General features: G+C 36.5%; 3 protein-coding genes across 3 annotated transcripts; 1 reads left to right on the forward strand and 2 right to left on the reverse strand.

Annotated features, from left to right (window-relative positions):
* The first annotated feature begins 136 nt into the window (after nucleotides 1–136).
* On the forward strand, nucleotides 137–5438 carry LOC149004109 (SWIB/MDM2 domain superfamily protein). The gene is made up of 2 exons (XM_089169000.1): nucleotides 137–386; nucleotides 4386–5438. The coding sequence occupies exons 1-2, from the start codon at nucleotides 213–215 to the stop codon at nucleotides 4512–4514; spliced, it is 303 nt and encodes a 100-aa protein (XP_089025126.1). The 5' UTR covers nucleotides 137–212; the 3' UTR covers nucleotides 4515–5438.
* Nucleotides 5439–7983: 2545 nt separating this feature from the next.
* On the reverse strand, nucleotides 7984–10246 carry LOC149004110 (uncharacterized). The gene has a single exon (XM_089168886.1). It carries the CDS (start codon nucleotides 10184–10186, stop codon nucleotides 9569–9571), a length of 618 nt encoding a protein of 205 aa, XP_089025012.1. The 5' UTR covers nucleotides 10187–10246; the 3' UTR covers nucleotides 7984–9568.
* Nucleotides 10247–14354: 4108 nt separating this feature from the next.
* Nucleotides 14355–16544, reverse strand: LOC149004111 (GDSL-like Lipase/Acylhydrolase superfamily protein). The gene is made up of 3 exons (XM_089169675.1): nucleotides 16104–16544; nucleotides 15463–15955; nucleotides 14355–14698 (listed from the first exon to the last, which is right to left on the reverse strand). The coding sequence occupies exons 1-3, from the start codon at nucleotides 16491–16493 to the stop codon at nucleotides 14505–14507; spliced, it is 1077 nt and encodes a 358-aa protein (XP_089025801.1). The 5' UTR covers nucleotides 16494–16544; the 3' UTR covers nucleotides 14355–14504.
* Between the last annotated feature and the right edge of the window lie 1717 nt (nucleotides 16545–18261).

Genomic DNA, 18261 nt, shown 5'->3' on the forward strand with positions numbered 1-18261 from the left:
AAATTGTATTTTTTCATTTTATGATTTGTGGGGGGGGGGGGGGGGGGAGGAATCGGTATCGTCCGATTTTTGATCGATCCGAATCAGAATCGACCGTTCCCATGGCTGGTTCGGTTTAGCCGTCTAGGGTGTTAGTCTGTTAGACAAACAAGAGACCAACAGAGCGGAAGCTTCGTCCGCCGACGCAAATTACAGAAAACCAGAGAAGAGAGATGCTGCCGCAGCGCGCTAAGATTGCCATTGAAGCGAACCCAAAGAAGCTGGGAAATCTCATTGACCTCGTTAATCTCCCTTCCACAATTCGAGAGTTCGTGGGTCAGTCTCAGATTTCTCGCTTGGGTTGTTTCATCCGCGTATGGTCCTACATCAAGACCAACAATCTCCAGGTTCCTCACTCTCTCTCTCTCTCACACACACACACACAATCACTTTAACTAGCTGGTTCAAAAGCTCTGGTGAGACTGCATATCGTTCTATATGTGTTTTGGCTCTCTTCTTTCTTTAGCTAATCTAAATGGGGTTATCTTCGATTATGAATTTCGCAATTTAGCCTTCCTGGTCCAAAATTGAAATATCGTGGAACTTCTAGTTGTTGCTGCCCATGAAACCCACAAGAGATTATGCTCTTTCTTTGAGTGATCATTGCCCAATAAAGCTCAACCATTTCATCAAATCCTGAGCTTGACTATTTGCGTTTGGCTGTAGGAATCACTTTTATTTGGAGAGGTGGATGGCTTAGGGGTGGTTTTAGTTTCACCATTATACTTGAATGGTATTACCAAGAAACAAGAAAAGGAAAGAAAAAAAAACCTTGAATAGTTATAGATTAATCCTTCTACGGGTTGCTTTTCAAAACATTTGTCATGTCTAGCATCTTCACTTAAAACAAATTGATTTTCTAGATTTTAGTATTGGGTACTTGAACATGATCCTCAAAGATGCAGGGTGGCATTTGTGGTGTACAATCAGTGGTAAGCTACCACCACAAAGAAGATGTTTTCATCATGGAGTCTTTGTAGCTTCAATCCTGAACTGCTTTCTGGCAATGACAAATTTATATTTTAAATACTTAGAGATTTTTGTAATTTGACTTGGCAGAATCATGTGGATGAAAAAAGTGAAAGGAAATGGGAGAAATATGATCTAACTATATCTAGCATTGGGCTTGGTGGTAGTAATCACTTCACATTTAGAGGCGGAAAGAAATAGATGTTGAGGTTTTGTAAAATTGTATTAGCTCTAGTGACCTTATGGTAAGATAAAAGGGAATAGCATTGCCTCTAATGGTTAAAAAAAAGGTAATTGTTGCTTATCATTTTAGAGCTGGGGCTGCTTTCAATTTTTCTTTCTTTGAATTAGGTGGTCTGTAGGGTTTGAATAACTGTGTATGTTGATATTTTACCCCCTCCCCCCAAAAAAAAAAAAAAAAAAACCTGTGCTTGTTGATTAGATGGTTTGCCATTTTTTTTTTGAACAAATTGCACTGGCACCCCAAAATGGAGGCCTTAAAGCACTGATACCCCACTTTATGTTTAAAAAGCACAAAGACCCCAAAATTGGATTTCATTGGAAATATTTGTCAAATTTATCACTGAAAACAGTTAAATTACTGTTTATTTTAAAAAAATATCCCTATAATAAACAATGTGTGAAAGGTTTTCAATGATAAATTGGACAAATATATCCAATGAAAATCCAATTTTGGGGTCTCTGTGCCTTTTAAACATAAAGTGGGGTTTCAGTGCTTTAACGCCTTCATTTTGGGGTGCCAGTGCAATTTGCTCTTTTTTTTACGGTAGATTACACCTTGGGTATATTATGTCTAGATAGCCATGATTGAGATTCCTTAGGTTTCAAATACTATGATCGAGATCTTTAGCAAGTAAGAACCTAATCCAAGTCATCAAATCTGTTCAAATGGGAGCAAAAAAGGAATAGAGAAAGGAAGGTCTTGGTAGCAGCGAATCAGACACCCACACTTTGCTCAAACATATGTTGCCTTTAATATATATGTAGCTCTGTCATAACCGAACTTTAAAATTATATACATGTATTCTACACACTGCTCACTTGGACTGTAGTCAGTACTTGTTTTACATACTTGAAGGATCAATCACACAATAATACAACTCAAGAACAATTAAGAGAACTTAAGAGTCGAGATATTTTATTTTTTATTTTTTTTTTATCACAGTTGTCATCACATAGGGGTGCATAGGAGTCCAGGTGTTCTTTTCTGATGTCAACCTATTGTCCAGGACCATTCCAATATCTTTGGTTGCCTAGATACCGTGACAACTATGAAATCGGTAGTTAATTTCCTACTTACAAGCATGACTCAGACACACTAGTTTACTGCAACACATTGGAAAACTTCTGAAACCAGAGTTGAGGATGAAACCCAAGCCAAAACATATAAGCATGAAATCCTAAATGCCCAATCCTACTTTCTGAAAATATTTAGATCTATAGGAAGAAACCTTAATCATAAAGCCTAACTGTTAGAGAGTCCATATCAGTGTTGGTGATGATTCCTAGCAAGCATGCTTAAGTATAGCCATGATAGATGTTGTTCTGGGAAGATCTTGAGGGTGCTGAAGGTATCTCTTCCCTTTCGTCGACATTTCTCTTGTTTGGATGAGAGAAATGTCAAATGCCTGATTGTGCTTGAATATTTTGTGCCGTTTCTATTCATTGGAGTTAATTCAATTGAGGAGGAAGGTGAAGAAATGGAATAGGATCTCTAAAAAATAAAGAATATTCCGGAAATGGATATATTCGGAAAGTTTCAGATTGAACCAAGAATTGCAAATTGAGTTTACTGAACAGGGGCTGATTTGATGGACCAGAAACTGATGATTTTCTGCTGGTTAAAGATCTCAGGAATCTGAGATAAAAACAGTGGTGCAGCAGACAATTCCTATTAGTACCAAGAGAACTGGATATAGTTGAGAGATCTGAGAAATTTAGCTAATTAAGTTCAAATTTCCAACTTCTAACCAGAGTTGATATTATGGCAGAAGAATAGAAAGGCAAACTTGATTAATCGATCTTTATTGCTCAAAGCAAACTGCTGCTTGCTGCTGCCTTCTTTTCCTTCCCAAAGTGTGAGTGCTTTCTGCTTAGTGTTTTAAGTCTATGTTGGTCAGATAGACCAGTTGACTCCTTGATCGTGAGAAGCCTGGGAAATGCTACAAAGCTTTCCTTGCAAATTAGTTAATGAATACCCCCTTCATCAGGGATTATCATCAAGTTCCAGACTCAACAAAGCTGCTTACTTTGAAGGACTGCAACTCCAGTGAGTATATTTGAAGGCAAACCATGATCCTAGCCTTTTCCCATTGTTTTCTCGTTTTCCTGTTACGCCCTAATGTGTCCCCTAACTTACAGCCTTTTCTCTCTACCAAAACCCACCCATATTGTGATCGAATCATCCCCCTGACCTGCTGAACCTTCGAAATGGCTAACCCTTGCTTGGCTCTTTTTAAAACCTTGTAATACCTTCTATTATTTAGTTCGGATTTTTCTTCAAACCTAAATTGCAGACTTATATTATCAATGTATCCCTTTTAGAATAAGCGGCAAGCTGCATTTATGACCTAGATTTGGTGAAGAGTGAGCAAGGGTTAGCTAGCCCTGGATGCCTAAAAAGTAGTCAAGGGTTTGGAGTTGACGGCAGGCTACACGAGTATATGATTGGATTAGCATCTTGGAACATTAGAGTTTCAACAGATAATGAACGTACTCTGTATGCAAGAGACTAGATGGAAGGGTTAAGACAGCTGAGTTGAACCACTTTAAACTTTGGCATATAGAATTAATAGTAATAGCACGGAGTAGGTACAGTAATGAATAGAAATTTAAAGAGTGATGTGGTGGATGTTGAAACATGCGGAGATAGAATTATGTCCATAGAGTTGTACTCAAAAAAAGTGGTCATCAATATAATTTGCAGTTACACACCTCAAGCAGAATTGGAAGAAAGTAGTAAGTTCCAATTTTGGGAACGCGTAGATGGATTGCTACAAGGTTTTAGTCAAGGAGAAACAATTATTTTACCGAGTGGTCAAAATCCACATTCTAGATGAAAGATTGTGGAGGCTATGAACATTTACACACAGGATATGGTTTTTCTGTGATGGATGATTTATCCATCGTAAACTTTGAAAAAAGAGGGTGCTTTAGTTACTTTCAAATGATATGAGAATCCTGTTTAGTTGAAGACAGCCAATGATGATCACATGCAAATATTTTGAGAGCCCAATTTAGTTGCTCTTTGTACTCCATTGTTTCCAAATGTAACTACTCAACTGTTTTTCTATTGCACCTCTTTCATGGCTTGTGAATCTTACATATCTTGATTTAAACTTTGTGGGTCATTGCAGGACCGGAACAACATGAATGTAGTGAACTGTGATGAGAAGTTGAAGAGTATTTTGTTGGGTAAAGATCAGGTGGAATTGGCAGAACTCCCCATGCTGATCAAGCTCCACTTTCCTAAAGAACCCAAATGATTTAATTTAGTATGACATTTACGCAGCTGTACAAACTTTTTAGTTTTCTTTTGTTGTGTTTCAGTAGTTATTACTGCAAAAAGCTATGCACTAACTTGTAGTCTGCTACAGAAACAGCATCTCCAGCCTGGTAAACAAGAAAGGAGATTGTTTGATTCATATGTGTTCTAACTGAAAATATATCCCTGGAAATTAAGATCTATTTACCAGATAAAGAGAGGAGTCTTCACTGACAGTGGAGAAAGGGGAACAGAGAGATATACCAAAGTAAACCCTAAAAATTCTCTCAAATGTTAAGGCCCATAAAGACCATTGAGCACAAGATGGGCTGGTTCTTCTGGGCCTCAAGTCCTATGGGCTTGTATAGAATCAGCCCACAAACCCATACAACAGACATCCAACCCCAAGTTGGAACCTTTGTTTGCTATCATACAAGTATCCCCAGAAGGGCTCTTAGGTGTTTTTCAGAATCAACGGCTGTGGCTACAAAGACAAGAGAGAATACAATTGTTGGATCTGAAAAAAGACACGTGTTGCGATCTGAGAGGCGCGTAAATAAACGAAAATTCCCCAAAATTGAACATTTCCACCTCTGGGGTTAACCCAATTGCTTCATTAATTGGATTCTAGACATTAAATGTTATCAAGACAATCAGATTTCCTGTTGAAATGGTTTTGGTACAATATGCTTGAACAGCGAATCTGGAACTATCTGCTCTGGCCAAAACGTTTCTATCTTTGGAATATGTACAAGTAGTAACCACTCTTGAACAAATAACTTTAATGCTTTCCTTCTAACCATGGCAGAACTTTAATTTTTTCTTAGTTATGGTAGTCAATCAATAAAGCTATGACTCAGGACTTGGGCTTTCCTTTTCCCCAGTTGAGAAAATCTAGTGTAGATAAGATCAAAACTATATTCATATACCCACCCACAACTTTACACCTGACATATCATATCTATGAGATAAGCAGGATCTTAGTTTCTATGTATGCGTGTATTTTTTTTCCCCATCTGTTTTTCCTGAAATTATAAAACTTTTCATCAGGGAAAGAAGAAGAAGAGCAAATTGCATTGGCACCGTAAAATGGAGACCTAAAGGTCCTGACACCCTACTTGAAAAACACAGATATCCCAAAATTGTATTTTCATTGGATTAATTTTTTAAATTAAAATAAAATAAATAGTGATTTAACGGTTTTTAATGACAAATTTGAATAATATGTCCAATGAAAATTCAATTTTGGGTGTGATGTGTTTTTCAAATATAAAGTGGGATATCTGTGCTTTAAGGCGGTGTCAATGCAATTTACTCAAAAAAAAAAAAAATCATACTCATAAAGGTGTTAAATTTCAGACGTAGCTACTTTTTGCTTTTGTTTGGTTCAATTATGTACTTTAACTGCTTGATGGTAACAGGCACTAGTCTTTTTTTTCCTTCTTCCAAGTTGTTTTATGGAAAATTTACATAGAATTGACTAATTGAGATGGTTGTGAGGTCCTCCATCATGCAGATCCACTTTCATATACTATATATTAATAAATTGTAATATCAATTTTGTTCTTCTTAAAACTGCCTTTGGTGTTTTCACGGTCTCAATCTTTGGATCAATTAGTTTTTGAGCAAATTATACTGACAACCTTAAAAATGGAGGCCTTAAAACACTGACAACTCCATTTTATATTTAGAAATTACAAACACTTAAAATTTGAATTTTCATTGGATTTAACGGTTTTCACTGACAAATTGGATAAATGTGTCAAATGAAAATCCAAATTTGAGATATCTCTAATTTTTAAATATAAAGTAGTTTATCATGCTTTAAGGCCTTTATTTTACGATGCCAGTGAAATTTGCTCTTAGTTTTTTCAGGGTTCTTAATATATCACTGTATTTTTATAAAAATAAATTGTTATACTATTTTACTCCAAAAAAAAAAAAAAAAAAACAAATCCATATGTTTTAATCTATCTGGTTACCTAATCTGCATCTTAATAATCAAATTTTAACCTGAATTTTAAGCAAGGAAAGTTGGTTCAAACGTTAATTCAAAATTTAGTTTAAAAGTTATCAGATTATGAAATACAAAATGGCATATTTGTAGATTTGTTCAACGACAGAGAGTGTCTGCAACGCTAGTAAGACTTGAATATCAAATGTTGACCCCTTAACGTTCCACTTCTTTTTTGCTATTGAATTTGAGAGTTGACAACTACAAGGCTTTTTTGATTTTCTTAGGTCTTTGCTTCGCTTTAAATGAGCTATAGACAGTCAAGCCAAACAATTCGGTCCGTCAGATCAAAATTTTGGACAAATTTTCAATCTCAACCATTAAAATTCAACGATTGAGATTCCAACAGACCAAAATTTCGCTTGACCGTTGACTAAAGCAATTTCGGATTCTCTTATGCTTCCATGAGATCACATCATTTTATTTCATTTTCACACGCTTTATTGGCTCAGTCTCTTTCCAATATTTCTTCAGTTTTGGTCAATATCAATATAGCAACATTGATATGGATCGATATATCAAGTTTATTCAAGTCATTTTTATACTTTTTAAAGCGATCGAAACATATGTATAAAAGTCCAAACATTGCATAGCGGGGGCACTAGATTGCCGCTACTGCATTCCCTCTTTTTTTCACGAAAAAAAAAAAAACATATATATTCTTAAAAACCATAAGTTCTTAACCCATTTGAAAGGTTGAATAATAACCTAAAAGCAGACCATGACAACCTAGTCAGACATGCTATATATACCTAAGGATTCTAAAGATCCAGAATCTTTGAACACTTTTTTTTGTTTGGTAAACTGCACTTTATTCAACAGCAGAACAGTTACACACGGCCAACTCCTGGGATAACAAATCCAGGAGTCAGGGAGAGCTCACAGGCCAAACACACCTGGAACTAGCAGACAGACCACCACGGGCCAAAGCATCAGCGATCAGATTACAGAATCTTTGAACACTTGATGTCATGAATTCCAATACCCAAAATAAAAGTTGAAAGTGATAAGTCCTATAGTCTTTGCCATATCTTACTTTGTTCATCTTCAATAAAAAGCAACAGCAGATCAAAGCTGCAATATCAAAAAAGACCATGGACCCATGCTAAGCTTTTCAAACTAGAATCATCCAAGACTTGAAATATATATAATAGCCCATGTTGGGTACTTATAGCCCTCTTTTCTAAAGAAAGAATAAAGTTGATAACTACAAATTATGGTATGGCACTAAAAATAAAAACCCACTATTTAATGAGATTATGGTAGATAACTTAGCAACATGATCTAATTATGGAGTTTAGTAGTGGCTCTTATTTTACTTTTTTTTATAAAAAGGGAATATAAAGGAGAGCGCTAAATAAAGCTTATTAACACCAACCTAAGAGGAAGTGTTTGTCACATCGTTAAGACACGAAACCGTCAAAGGGTTTCTAAAAATGAGATCGTACCGGTTAAATCATATTATGTATGACCCGAGTTCTTATACCCGACTTCTAAGATAAATCTTTACTTATCGGTTGAAACATTTGCTTCCCCCAAAGATCTCATGAAACAAATTATTCAAGATACCCATCAAAATATGTGATTAAGTAAGAAATGGGACAAACTTATTTATATGATGAATTGAAAACCTGATATAAAAGACAAGGGTCATGGTTTGCAACAAAGAAATTATTTGGTGAAGTAGTCTCTCACTAGTCACTCCTCTGAAGAAGACAGAGACCAAAAAACATATAAAAAATGTTGCAGTTGGGCAACCATGTCTCATTCATTCCTGAAAGAGCTTCACTAAATAAACTAACCCAATTAGATCAAGTAGCTTTTGATGTTCTATTTTAAAAATTAAAAAAAGAAAATTTTGAGTGCAGAATAATCTTGGACAAAGATTTCTCAACACGTTAGTAAGACTAAGTAGATGTGATTCCATGATTTGGACTTTTCAACAGTGAGGGGCAGAGCTTGATGATGTTATATATAGGGTTGAATCAAAGGTTTAAGCAAAGATAGTAATAAATGTGTAAAAATCATTAAAACCCAAATGACTCTGTTGGGTTGAATTAAAGGTTCATGCAAAGATAGTAATAAATGTGTAAAACTCATTAACCCCCAAATGACTCTTTTTAAAGAAATCTACTCTGAACTCACCACATCGTTGGGCTTTAATCTAGCTTATAGTCTCTCTATTCCCTACCTCGTTAATGGCGACAAGGACCAGATGTCCTGAAAACCAGAAATTATAATTTTCTCACTTGCAAATCGTAAACCACAATCATTCTGCCACTGCTGTAGAGTGTATGAGTGGAGTCAAAATTAGGAGGTTTTGGGGAATGGAGCTTAAAGCTTTCCTCACTCTTAAGTCCTTACCAAATTTCTCAACAACTTCACCTTAACCAAAACTCATACCCATCTTTTTCAAATTTCAATTCAAATCAAACTATGCGTGTTTTGCACGGATCTTGGAGAAATGGATCCTAAATCCTAACTCCAAGACTCCAACCATTGACAAAGTTTTGAGGAAATTTAAGTCTGGAACTAGAGTTCATAAAAATTCCTTTTTTTTGAAAAAGAAAACCCATCTCATTCAGAGTTGCAGACATAAAACCCAGAAAAAAAGAAGTAGAAAAGTAGAAAGAAACAAATCAGAAAAAAAGAAGTAAACACCAAAAAAAAAACCCACCTGGGCTGGGTTGTTATTATTGATTCTTCTTCTGCAAAAGGCATGGAAGAGTGGATGTCACCGTTTGTCAGCAAGAAGCAGAGCATTTCATTCCAGTTTCCAAAATTGAAATATGGACTAAGCAGGCATGATAATAACTTCCCTCTCGAAGAAGGAAGAAAAACTAACTAATCATTCAAAGTTACCCATTTCTCTTTACATGATCAAAAAGGGTAATTACTATACACAAGAGGGTAGAGGGAAGATTGAAGATTGCAGATTGAAAGAAAAATTAAAGAAAAAAAAAGAACATCCTTGATTTTAAGGAACAAAAAAGATCTCCACCTACCTTGCTTCTATTATCTAATCCATCCTTGACTTCATCTCATGGACCCCAAACACCCCAAATCCTTTCCCCAATAAAACTCACAAGTCGCCTCACTGATCCTTTCTCCAGCTCTTCCTCTGCTCCGCAACCACCATCAACACTACCGGCGGTGTCACCCTCTCCTCCTCCACCACCACGATTAACCTCCGCCACTTCCATCTCATCCATCACATGCCGGTCAGCCGAACTGTTCCTGACATCGCTGTTACTCCCCTGATTGCCTCTTCTCTTCCTCTCTCTTTTGCTCTTAGGGTTTACTCCCTGCTTAACCAACCAATCTTCGAACCCATCAAGGATCTCGTGAATGAGTTGACGGTTAGGTGAAGAATCCCATCGAACCCAGTAACTCATATAACATCTGAAACAGTTGCAGTTAAACGAAGCAGGATGATCTCCACCGCTACTACTAGCAAGGAAAACCTTCTGGTTCTGAACATTCTTTCTACCTTCCGACGAGTTCCCAGTACAAGAGATGAGATAAGCCAAAACCTCTCTTTCTTCAGGCGAAAGCGCCACCGTAAGCGTCAAAAGAGTTGCAGGTAAAAACCCCAGATGATCGGAAACAACCGGTAGCGACGGATGGATTTTTCCCTTCTTATTATACAGCTTCTTCATCTCTGCTCTGCTCCTTTATCTCTCTCTCTGATTCAAGTTGAAATGATACATCAGGGAATCGTTGAAGCTTTTTATTTCATCTCTCTTTGATCTTTTCAAGTTTTACTTAATAAAATAAAATAAAATAATAATGATATTTTATATACGGCTTAGATTCGTGGGTTCGTAGGAGGGTCCCACTTGGAAAGCTTAAAATCTGAGCCGTACGTGGGGTCACACTGATCTATAGAAGATTCTACCTAAGCGGCTGGACCAAGAAAGGGGTTAATGGGTCAATTTCTAACAGCGGAAGAAGAATGGGTCTACAATTTCGCTCTTTTTTCTAAAATTTCTCGTGAAACGATGGAATCCTTTATAAAAAATCAGCGAGAATCTCGAGGTTCTTTTTCTACGTTGATTGCCGAGCCTTCTAAATGTTTGGATTGATCGTGGCCGTCTAAAGGGTAGACCGTTGAGTTGACTTGATACACGTAGGCGTTAGTACAGTGAGAAGTGTAATGGGTACTGCCCAAGCGGGCACGAAGCACGTCAAAGTATAAAGCTCCTGGGGCAGGGCACCATTACTACCTTTTCTTGGGAAAAATAAAAATAAAATAAGGAAATTTTAAGTTGTGGTAATGTACGGAAATACCCCTTGTGAGGAAATTTATTATTGGATTTGTTTGGTGACGTGTCAGATGCTCGTACAGGATATTATATAGGGGTGTGGGGCCAGGGTCAATAATAACACACTTGGAAGTATCAAATGGTTTATAAATTTGAAAAGATGGTACAGTGGTGGACCGGTGGTTCCAACTTCCAATAATACATTACATATGGGTTGTTCAACAAGTCAGAAGGGCTGTCTAGGGTACTTCAGCATTTTCTCTGTGTCCCCGTGTTACATGAAATGACTATTCTACCCCTCATCTGAAAATTTAATGTTTGTCTTCTTGTATGCTTTTATTCTCCTTTTTGGTAAAAATCCGGTAGGTAGGGGTGTAAACAGATTGGATTCGGATTGGATAGTTGTAGTATCATATCAGTATCCTGTTATATTCGGATAATATCCTATTGGTTTTCGGACAGAATCAGTCGAATTCGGATGATAATCGGATAATTAATTTATTAAGTAGATTTTTCTAAATGAGCATTAATACAAATTGAATATAAGTTTTCGACTATGACATCTTTATCATTTTGTTTGCGAGGTTAGGTTTGAAATTTAATAATTTAGTAACTTTAGTAGTTACTTTAGTAGAAATTCTAGAAAAATAGTCAGATATCTCAAGTAAAAGTTTATAAAAATAAGAAAAATAAATCCAAATAAGCAATTAATCGGACTGATAATAATAGTAATAAAGGGATATACCATAACCAACGGGGTTGGTTTAAGTGGTAAGTAGCTTGGTCCGCTTAAGCAAGGTTCCGGTATCGAAACCTTGTGGATGCAAAAAATCCCCGCTTGAAGACTCACCCACCACAGCCAAGTGTGCGACCCGGATCAAACACCGGATTAGTCAGGACAAAGCCTTGAAAACCGGGGTTGGCAACAAAAAAAAAAAAAAGGAATATACCATATTAGTAATCTGACGAATTCGAATATTGCTAAACGGATGAAGTTTGATATATCCTTTTCTAAGAGCACTATTACTTTACATCACTCAAAACTTGTTTGTTTCGATGTAAAAAAAAATGAAAGGAGAATTTCTTATAAACATAAGCTTATGTGATGATAGATTTCACAAAAAAATACATAAAAAATTGGTAAAAATAGAATTTATAAATAATCCTAAAAACTCACTCCAACCAGCAAGGAAATTTAGTTGGTTTTGCAAGCAATATGATTTGACACCTCAGCTAAGAAATTCTGAGGCAGGTTTACATCTCAACTTTGATAACTTATCTTTTAAACTATGATCTATTTTTATGTGGAGTATTTTTATTTTCAAAATTTTGTAATTATTTAAAGAGTTTCATCAGTTTACTACATGATTAATTGATATCTAAATGTCCATTGATTTTGTCTGCTAAGCTACCTACCTTATGACAATTATAAAAATGCAGGATGGGATTTTTTTTTAATGAAGATGTATGAAGCATGCAATTATCATCAACAGATGAAATGTCCATTTTCTCCAAAGAAGAAGGAAGAGAAAATATAAGAATAAAAGAACGATAACGAAAATGATAATAATAACAACAAGAACCAGACGGAAAGAAGAAGAAGAAGAAACACTATCTAAATAAGTGACATAGTAGATAGAATCCAAACTCGAAGCATTGATGAGTCTCTACCTGATTTGAAGTGAAGGGAAGGGAGAAGAAATTTAAATTAATATATATATATATATATACATATATATATATACAATACAATTAAGGTTCTTGCGACATAGTTGAATTACTTATTTAATTTTAATTAGAGCAGTAAGACCAAAGTATAGCATTAATAATGCACTGATAAAGACTACTATCAACTGATTTCAAGGAATTTTATAAGGTCATGGACCATCCATTTCTCTCTAGACGAAGGACACATGTCCATCACTCACATCCAAAGGTTCATATTTGAGTATAATAAAATTTTTATATCTTTTAAATCTTACTTCAACCTTTGGAAACCTAACAGCCCAATTATCTTCTAAATCTTACTTCAACCTTTGAAACCATATGTGATTTTAGTGCTAAAATAAGCTATTTCATATTTTGGATCAGAGTTGATAAACCTGCCAAAGGTGATCTATAATGGGGGTTTTTTGGGTTCAGGCCATTCCCAGTTGATCCCCAGCATGGCCTATGGGCTTTTTCACAATGCAAGTCCTCAAGATCTAATGGGCTGATCCAGGAAAGCCCAGGCCCAGACATAGATCCAGTACCTTAAATGAAATGGAAAAATGATTTTTGTCTTCTCCTTTAACAAAATAAAAATAAAAATAAAAATAAAACCACAAATATGAGGCATGGTTTCAGAATATGAGTGAGAATGAATGAATGTAACGAATTTATAAAAAAGATGGGAATAATACAAAATAAGAGAATCTCACTTTTTAGTTGCTATCTTATACTTTTGAGCATGTAAAACATTGAAAAGAAAAATGAAGGATGCTTTTGCAACTCTTCTCGGAGAACAAAAGGATAGTTTATTGGTGTTTGTTAGGATGGTTTGTTTATTTATTCTTTAAGAATTAACGTGTGAGAGAAGGCGGAAGAGGTCTGAAGGATGGGTTTTGCACGTGTAAGTATTGTTGAAGACTTTTCACGAGCACTTGTAAGGCTGTGATTGCTGACATTGTATCAGAAGTGAAATGTCCCGTTGGTACTTTCTTTAAGGCATTTGAGTGCCCTGAATTGTGCAACACGGGTTAACTACACGTTTTCACCTCCAAGATCAATCAATCCCTAACCATTTTAGGTACATCCATTAATGTTGCACCTAAAATGGTTTCTTTAGATGCCTTCGAAAGACAACAGAGAAGAGAGAAGAAAATAAAATTAACCAAAAGAAGGGCTTGGTTTTTGGTATATATAGTCCCAAAACCTATGGGCAAAAATGTACGGTCGGTCACCTCTCTATGGAAGGTACTCTTATAATAGCACCTGCCTACTTCAACCCAACAACAAACTTCTTAGATTAAGGCCCATGACCCATGGGACAGACCCATGACGGGGAACACCTATGCCCAAGTCCCACAAATCGGTAATTATAGATAAAAAAATTAAAAAAAAAAAAAAAACCCCCCCATCACCTAACCCTTGGGTCCCCTTTAATTAATGGTAATATATAGACTATATCCGGACTTTGACCCATGACCCATGACCAAGTCCTAAGTAATTATAGATATTTATTGATATTTAATTAATTAATATATAGACTATATATCGCATAGACTAGGGTTTAAAAAAATAAATAAAAAGTTACTTATAGTAAAATAACATTACATATAAGTTTTAAACATTTACAACAAAAGACATGTGTTGAGAAAATAAATATTTAAATAAAATGATTTCACTAATCGAAGTTTCTCAAGATCATCCCCACTCTTGTCTTTCCTTTCCTTTGCCAAACTAAAATTTTCATATTTCTTATCATAGAAATTTTTAAAAACAATTTTGTCATCAGAACTAAGTCTTCGAGAACGAAAATGTTGACAAATGCATAAGAAGAAAACTCATTTTGTCATAGTAAAATTTAATAAGAAACAAAAATAAAAAGGAAATTGTGGAATATGTATTATTTCCATGGTATTTCATACATTACATGAAAATATCTGATCTAGTCCTTGACCTTATCCAAAACCATTAAATAAGAGAGAGAGAGAGAGGAGAGAGAGAGTTTTCAGAGGAATGGGGCAAGCACAGTCTTCATTACATGATCAGCTACAATATGACTTGTTCTCTCAGTAGGGTGAAACGAATCCCAGAATACATATTTGTTTGCATCTGTGCAGGTGAAGAGGCTGTCAGCATTGCATAAGTAGCCCATTTCAAACAATCCTGTTGCACAACATGCCACTGCTGCGTTCTCAAATCCTGTATTTGGGTTTTTGGTTCAACAGACAAAAATCCAACTCAGGTAAGTCATTCATAACAAACACAATATATTTTCACAATAGATTAGATAGAGATACATGAACTGAATGTTTAGACATGCATGTTTGATAATCCATCAAGTGTTTCTATTTCAAAAAACGTAAAAAACGGTTTTGGTTGCTTTTGGAATCAGAAACAATTAGGGACCGTTTATTTGCTAGATCTAACGTGGGGGTGGGAAAAGAATGTGGGAAACTTTTCAATAAAATCTCAAAGTCTGCATTGATTGGTTCATTGTAATGAAAGTTGGTAGAAGTTTGTTTGCTGAAATGGCATATGCTAATTTTTTTATGCCATCCCTTTTCAAAACCCCACAAAAATTTATATGAAATTCTTTCATTTATTTTTCTGTTTTTCGACCCAATTATATTTGAGTCTCACATGTTTATTTTTCCTACTCCACCTTTGAAAACTAAATGCGTCTAGGTGTTTGATAAAACTTATTTCTAGAAGCAAAAACACTATACCTTGAGTTGGTCTGTCGATTCAGTTCGATTTCAACAAGTCAATCATAGAATTGACACCCCTAATCGCATGGTTCATGCCATGGCCTAGGCCCAACTACCACACTCTCTCAAGCCATCATGCAAGGATTGTGACCCAATGAGCCAAAACCCTGTGAACTATGTACCTTTTCTACAAATATCATGTGTGTGCGTGTGTTTTATGAGGAAAAGAGAAAAGAGAGAGAGAGAGAGAGCTACCAAAAGCAGCAGGGTTTCGAATGATCTCAAGAACGACGTCATAAGGGTTAGAGAAGACCAACTTGATATCCGGTAGCCCCACACTTAACCTAAACACCAACCAATTTAGCTTCAGGTTGAATTCTTGAGCCACAACATTATACTTCTCAATGCATCCATTCCCTTCCATCGCATTTGTGGTTCTCTCCAACGGCAAACAACCCATTGGAACCATCCCACCTAGTGATATCTTTCTTGCTCCAAGCCTATACAATTCCCTCACAAATTGCTCTGCAATTCCCACCAAAAAGTCCTCGTATTTGTCAACGGTGAACTGTTTTGACCGGCCACCGGGAATTATATAGTAATTCTCCAAGAAGTCATTAGTTCCTATACTTATAAGATACACTGCTTCTCTAATTATCCGATTCGCCTTCCTCACTCCAAGATATTTCCTCAATTTTCTCTGATACCCCTTGTACATCTCCACCTCCTTCCACAGTGGTATCACATTCTGAAAACCAAAACAATCATAAAAATATGACAATTAATATTCAAGTCACTAAAAAAAAACAAAATTTGATAATATAAATTAATTAATTAAATAAATAAATAAAAAAAAAAAAAAACCGAGTGAGAAACTTCTAAGATGGATAACATACCAAGACATTGGAGGTGGCGTTGTCATAACCGGTTCCAGCAGAAGCAAAGCAAACGCCGGTGGCAAAATCCTTGATAGTGAATTTTGGATCCAAATAAGCAGGAACGGAGGGTTTGATACCAAAAGCTTCAGAGATGAAGTCAGGAGCGATTTTACCATTAGAGAAGCGACCAGTTGGTTGCCCACCTTCAAAATCACGACCATATGGCTTGTGATTGCTCTTCAGCACTGTTGGGATTCTGTTATTGTTTCCTGCATCTACTGACGAGTCTCCAAAGACTATAATGGCAGGTACTTTGGCACTGCTTTCTACCACTGCTGCAACAGACAAGAACAGAAAGACAAAGAGACAATTCATTGTCTTATGTGAATGTGATGAAGCTGCTACCATGCTTACTGCTACTGCCTGGTTTATCTCCCCCAACTTTACACCACCACCACTTTAAATCGAACATTGTTTTAATGGCAAGTTCATCATTTATAAGAAAAGTTTGTAATTAATGAATTATTAGGTGAGATAGGTGAAGAAGGAGAAGCTGGGACCTGATGGAGTAGATGTCAGTTGGGAATTTTAATTGATGCCTACATAAAAAATTGCTATAATTGCTGCATGTTTTTTTGTTTTATAGTTTAATTATTCTCTTTGACAGAAGTTAGTGAAAAGAAAATACTGGCATGGGTTAATGGGCTGAACCTTAAATCTGGACATGCATCGCTATGGATCTCAAAGATGTTGTCAGTGTCAGCCTCTCATTCATGGAGGATATCGTGTAAGAGAAATTATTCTTCACTGAGCATTCCAATGCTGCCCATCCACCCTAACTACCATGGCTGAATTTTGTTTTTCCCAACTCCATTTTTGTTTAATGTTACACTGCCAGAAGCATGGCAGGGATGATAAAAAAAGACAGCTTTAGACATTTTTTTGGCACAGTTTACCAAACAAGATTTCGTTGATTAATTCTGTGCCAAAAATAGTCTGAGCACAAGAATCAGCTCCCAAGGAGTGTTGCCAAACAACCTCTAACCTGCTGTTTGTTCTATAAATGTGTTTTTGGGTTGTGTGGTGAAGGAACTTTAAAGCTTAGCTGAAGAAGATAAGGCAGTAATTAACACTGGGGTGTTCTAATCGAAGTGCAAGTCTGAAGAAGTAATGGAACGAGTTGCGAAAAAAGGCAGTACAGACAGAGACAAATCGAAGGGACCCTCCACATCCACTTCCCATCACCCACCGATGCCACCGAAAGAGAGATTTCATTACAGGCACAAGCCACACTTTTTCTGGAAAACCACTTAGAGAAGACCTTAAAGAGAGATAGACTCACAGACATTAAAAGGTTGCAACAGAAATGGAGGCGTTGGTTTCTATTCTCTTAATGTGGTTCACGCATCAGTTACAACTACTAACTTTCTGATACCTTCCATCCTTCATGAGACCTAAGGCCCATACAGGGAGAGTTTGTAATAAAGATTTGAAGAGATGAGAGATCAGAGCTGGAGATACTTGAGCCGGATCCAGCGACAAAGGGCACGCTTTCGACCCCGTCCCCGAACCTTTTAATAAATAATTTTCACCGTGGGCCCCGGTTTGGGTCGTGCCTGGTCTCCCCGACGGGGGAAGTCCGGATTTGAGATAGCTGGGAGGGGCATTAGTTTCAGCTTGGGTGGTTTCTGTAAGTTAAATATTCTCATTTGAAGACACAAGCTGAACAGCCAATGACTTACCAATCTGCAATGAAGTGATACTTCCGTGTAGGTGGTAGACAACTGTCCAGTGTGAGAAACAAAAGAGATTCGAATCTGGGAAATAGGACTACCAAACCACTTGGGAGTGAGCTTGAGACCACTAGACCACCACCTCCGATGGTAACCCACTACAGTACGTAGATTCCATCAAGGTGCCAAACCATCAAAACAAGCCTTAGATTAGCACGTATTGATTGATTCCCCGTATAACTTATGGCTCAAACTCATTATTTTATACCATGGTCCATTTAATTTCAATACTAGATAACTCTGAATTTGGCACTTGAGGTCTCATAGTGTCAAAAGTAGGGTTTCAAGAATGGGAATCCACTCATTTTGAATTGATCGGATTTAATTTTATTTGGATGAATCCTAAGAGTCTGGATCCTCTGTCTTCATGGGTAGCAGTCTGT

This window comes from Hakea prostrata, chromosome 9 (assembly GCF_041222555.1).
Source record: "Hakea prostrata isolate BN-2017 chromosome 9, UWA_Hpros_2, whole genome shotgun sequence".
In the NCBI taxonomy this organism is placed as follows: Eukaryota; Viridiplantae; Streptophyta; class Magnoliopsida; order Proteales; family Proteaceae; genus Hakea; species Hakea prostrata.

Bases quoted from the DNA above. Each gene is read 5' to 3' on its own strand.
- LOC149004111 (XM_089169675.1), bottom strand. From the start codon at position 16,493: ATGGTAGCAGCTTCATCACATTCACATAAGACAATGAATTGTCTCTTT. The intron at 15,956-16,103 runs GTATGTTATCCA...TTTGGTTTTCAG, and splicing joins ACGCCACCTCCAATGTCTTG to AATGTGATACCACTGTGGAA. The intron at 14,699-15,462 runs GTAGCTCTCTCT...ACCCAAATACAG, and splicing joins TCGAAACCCTGCTGCTTTTG to GATTTGAGAACGCAGCAGTG.
- LOC149004110 (XM_089168886.1), bottom strand. From the start codon at position 10,186: ATGAAGAAGCTGTATAATAAGAAGGGAAAAATCCATCCGTCGCTACCG.
- LOC149004109 (XM_089169000.1), top strand. From the start codon at position 213: ATGCTGCCGCAGCGCGCTAAGATTGCCATTGAAGCGAACCCAAAGAAG. The intron at 387-4,385 runs GTTCCTCACTCT...GGGTCATTGCAG, and splicing joins TCAAGACCAACAATCTCCAG to GACCGGAACAACATGAATGT.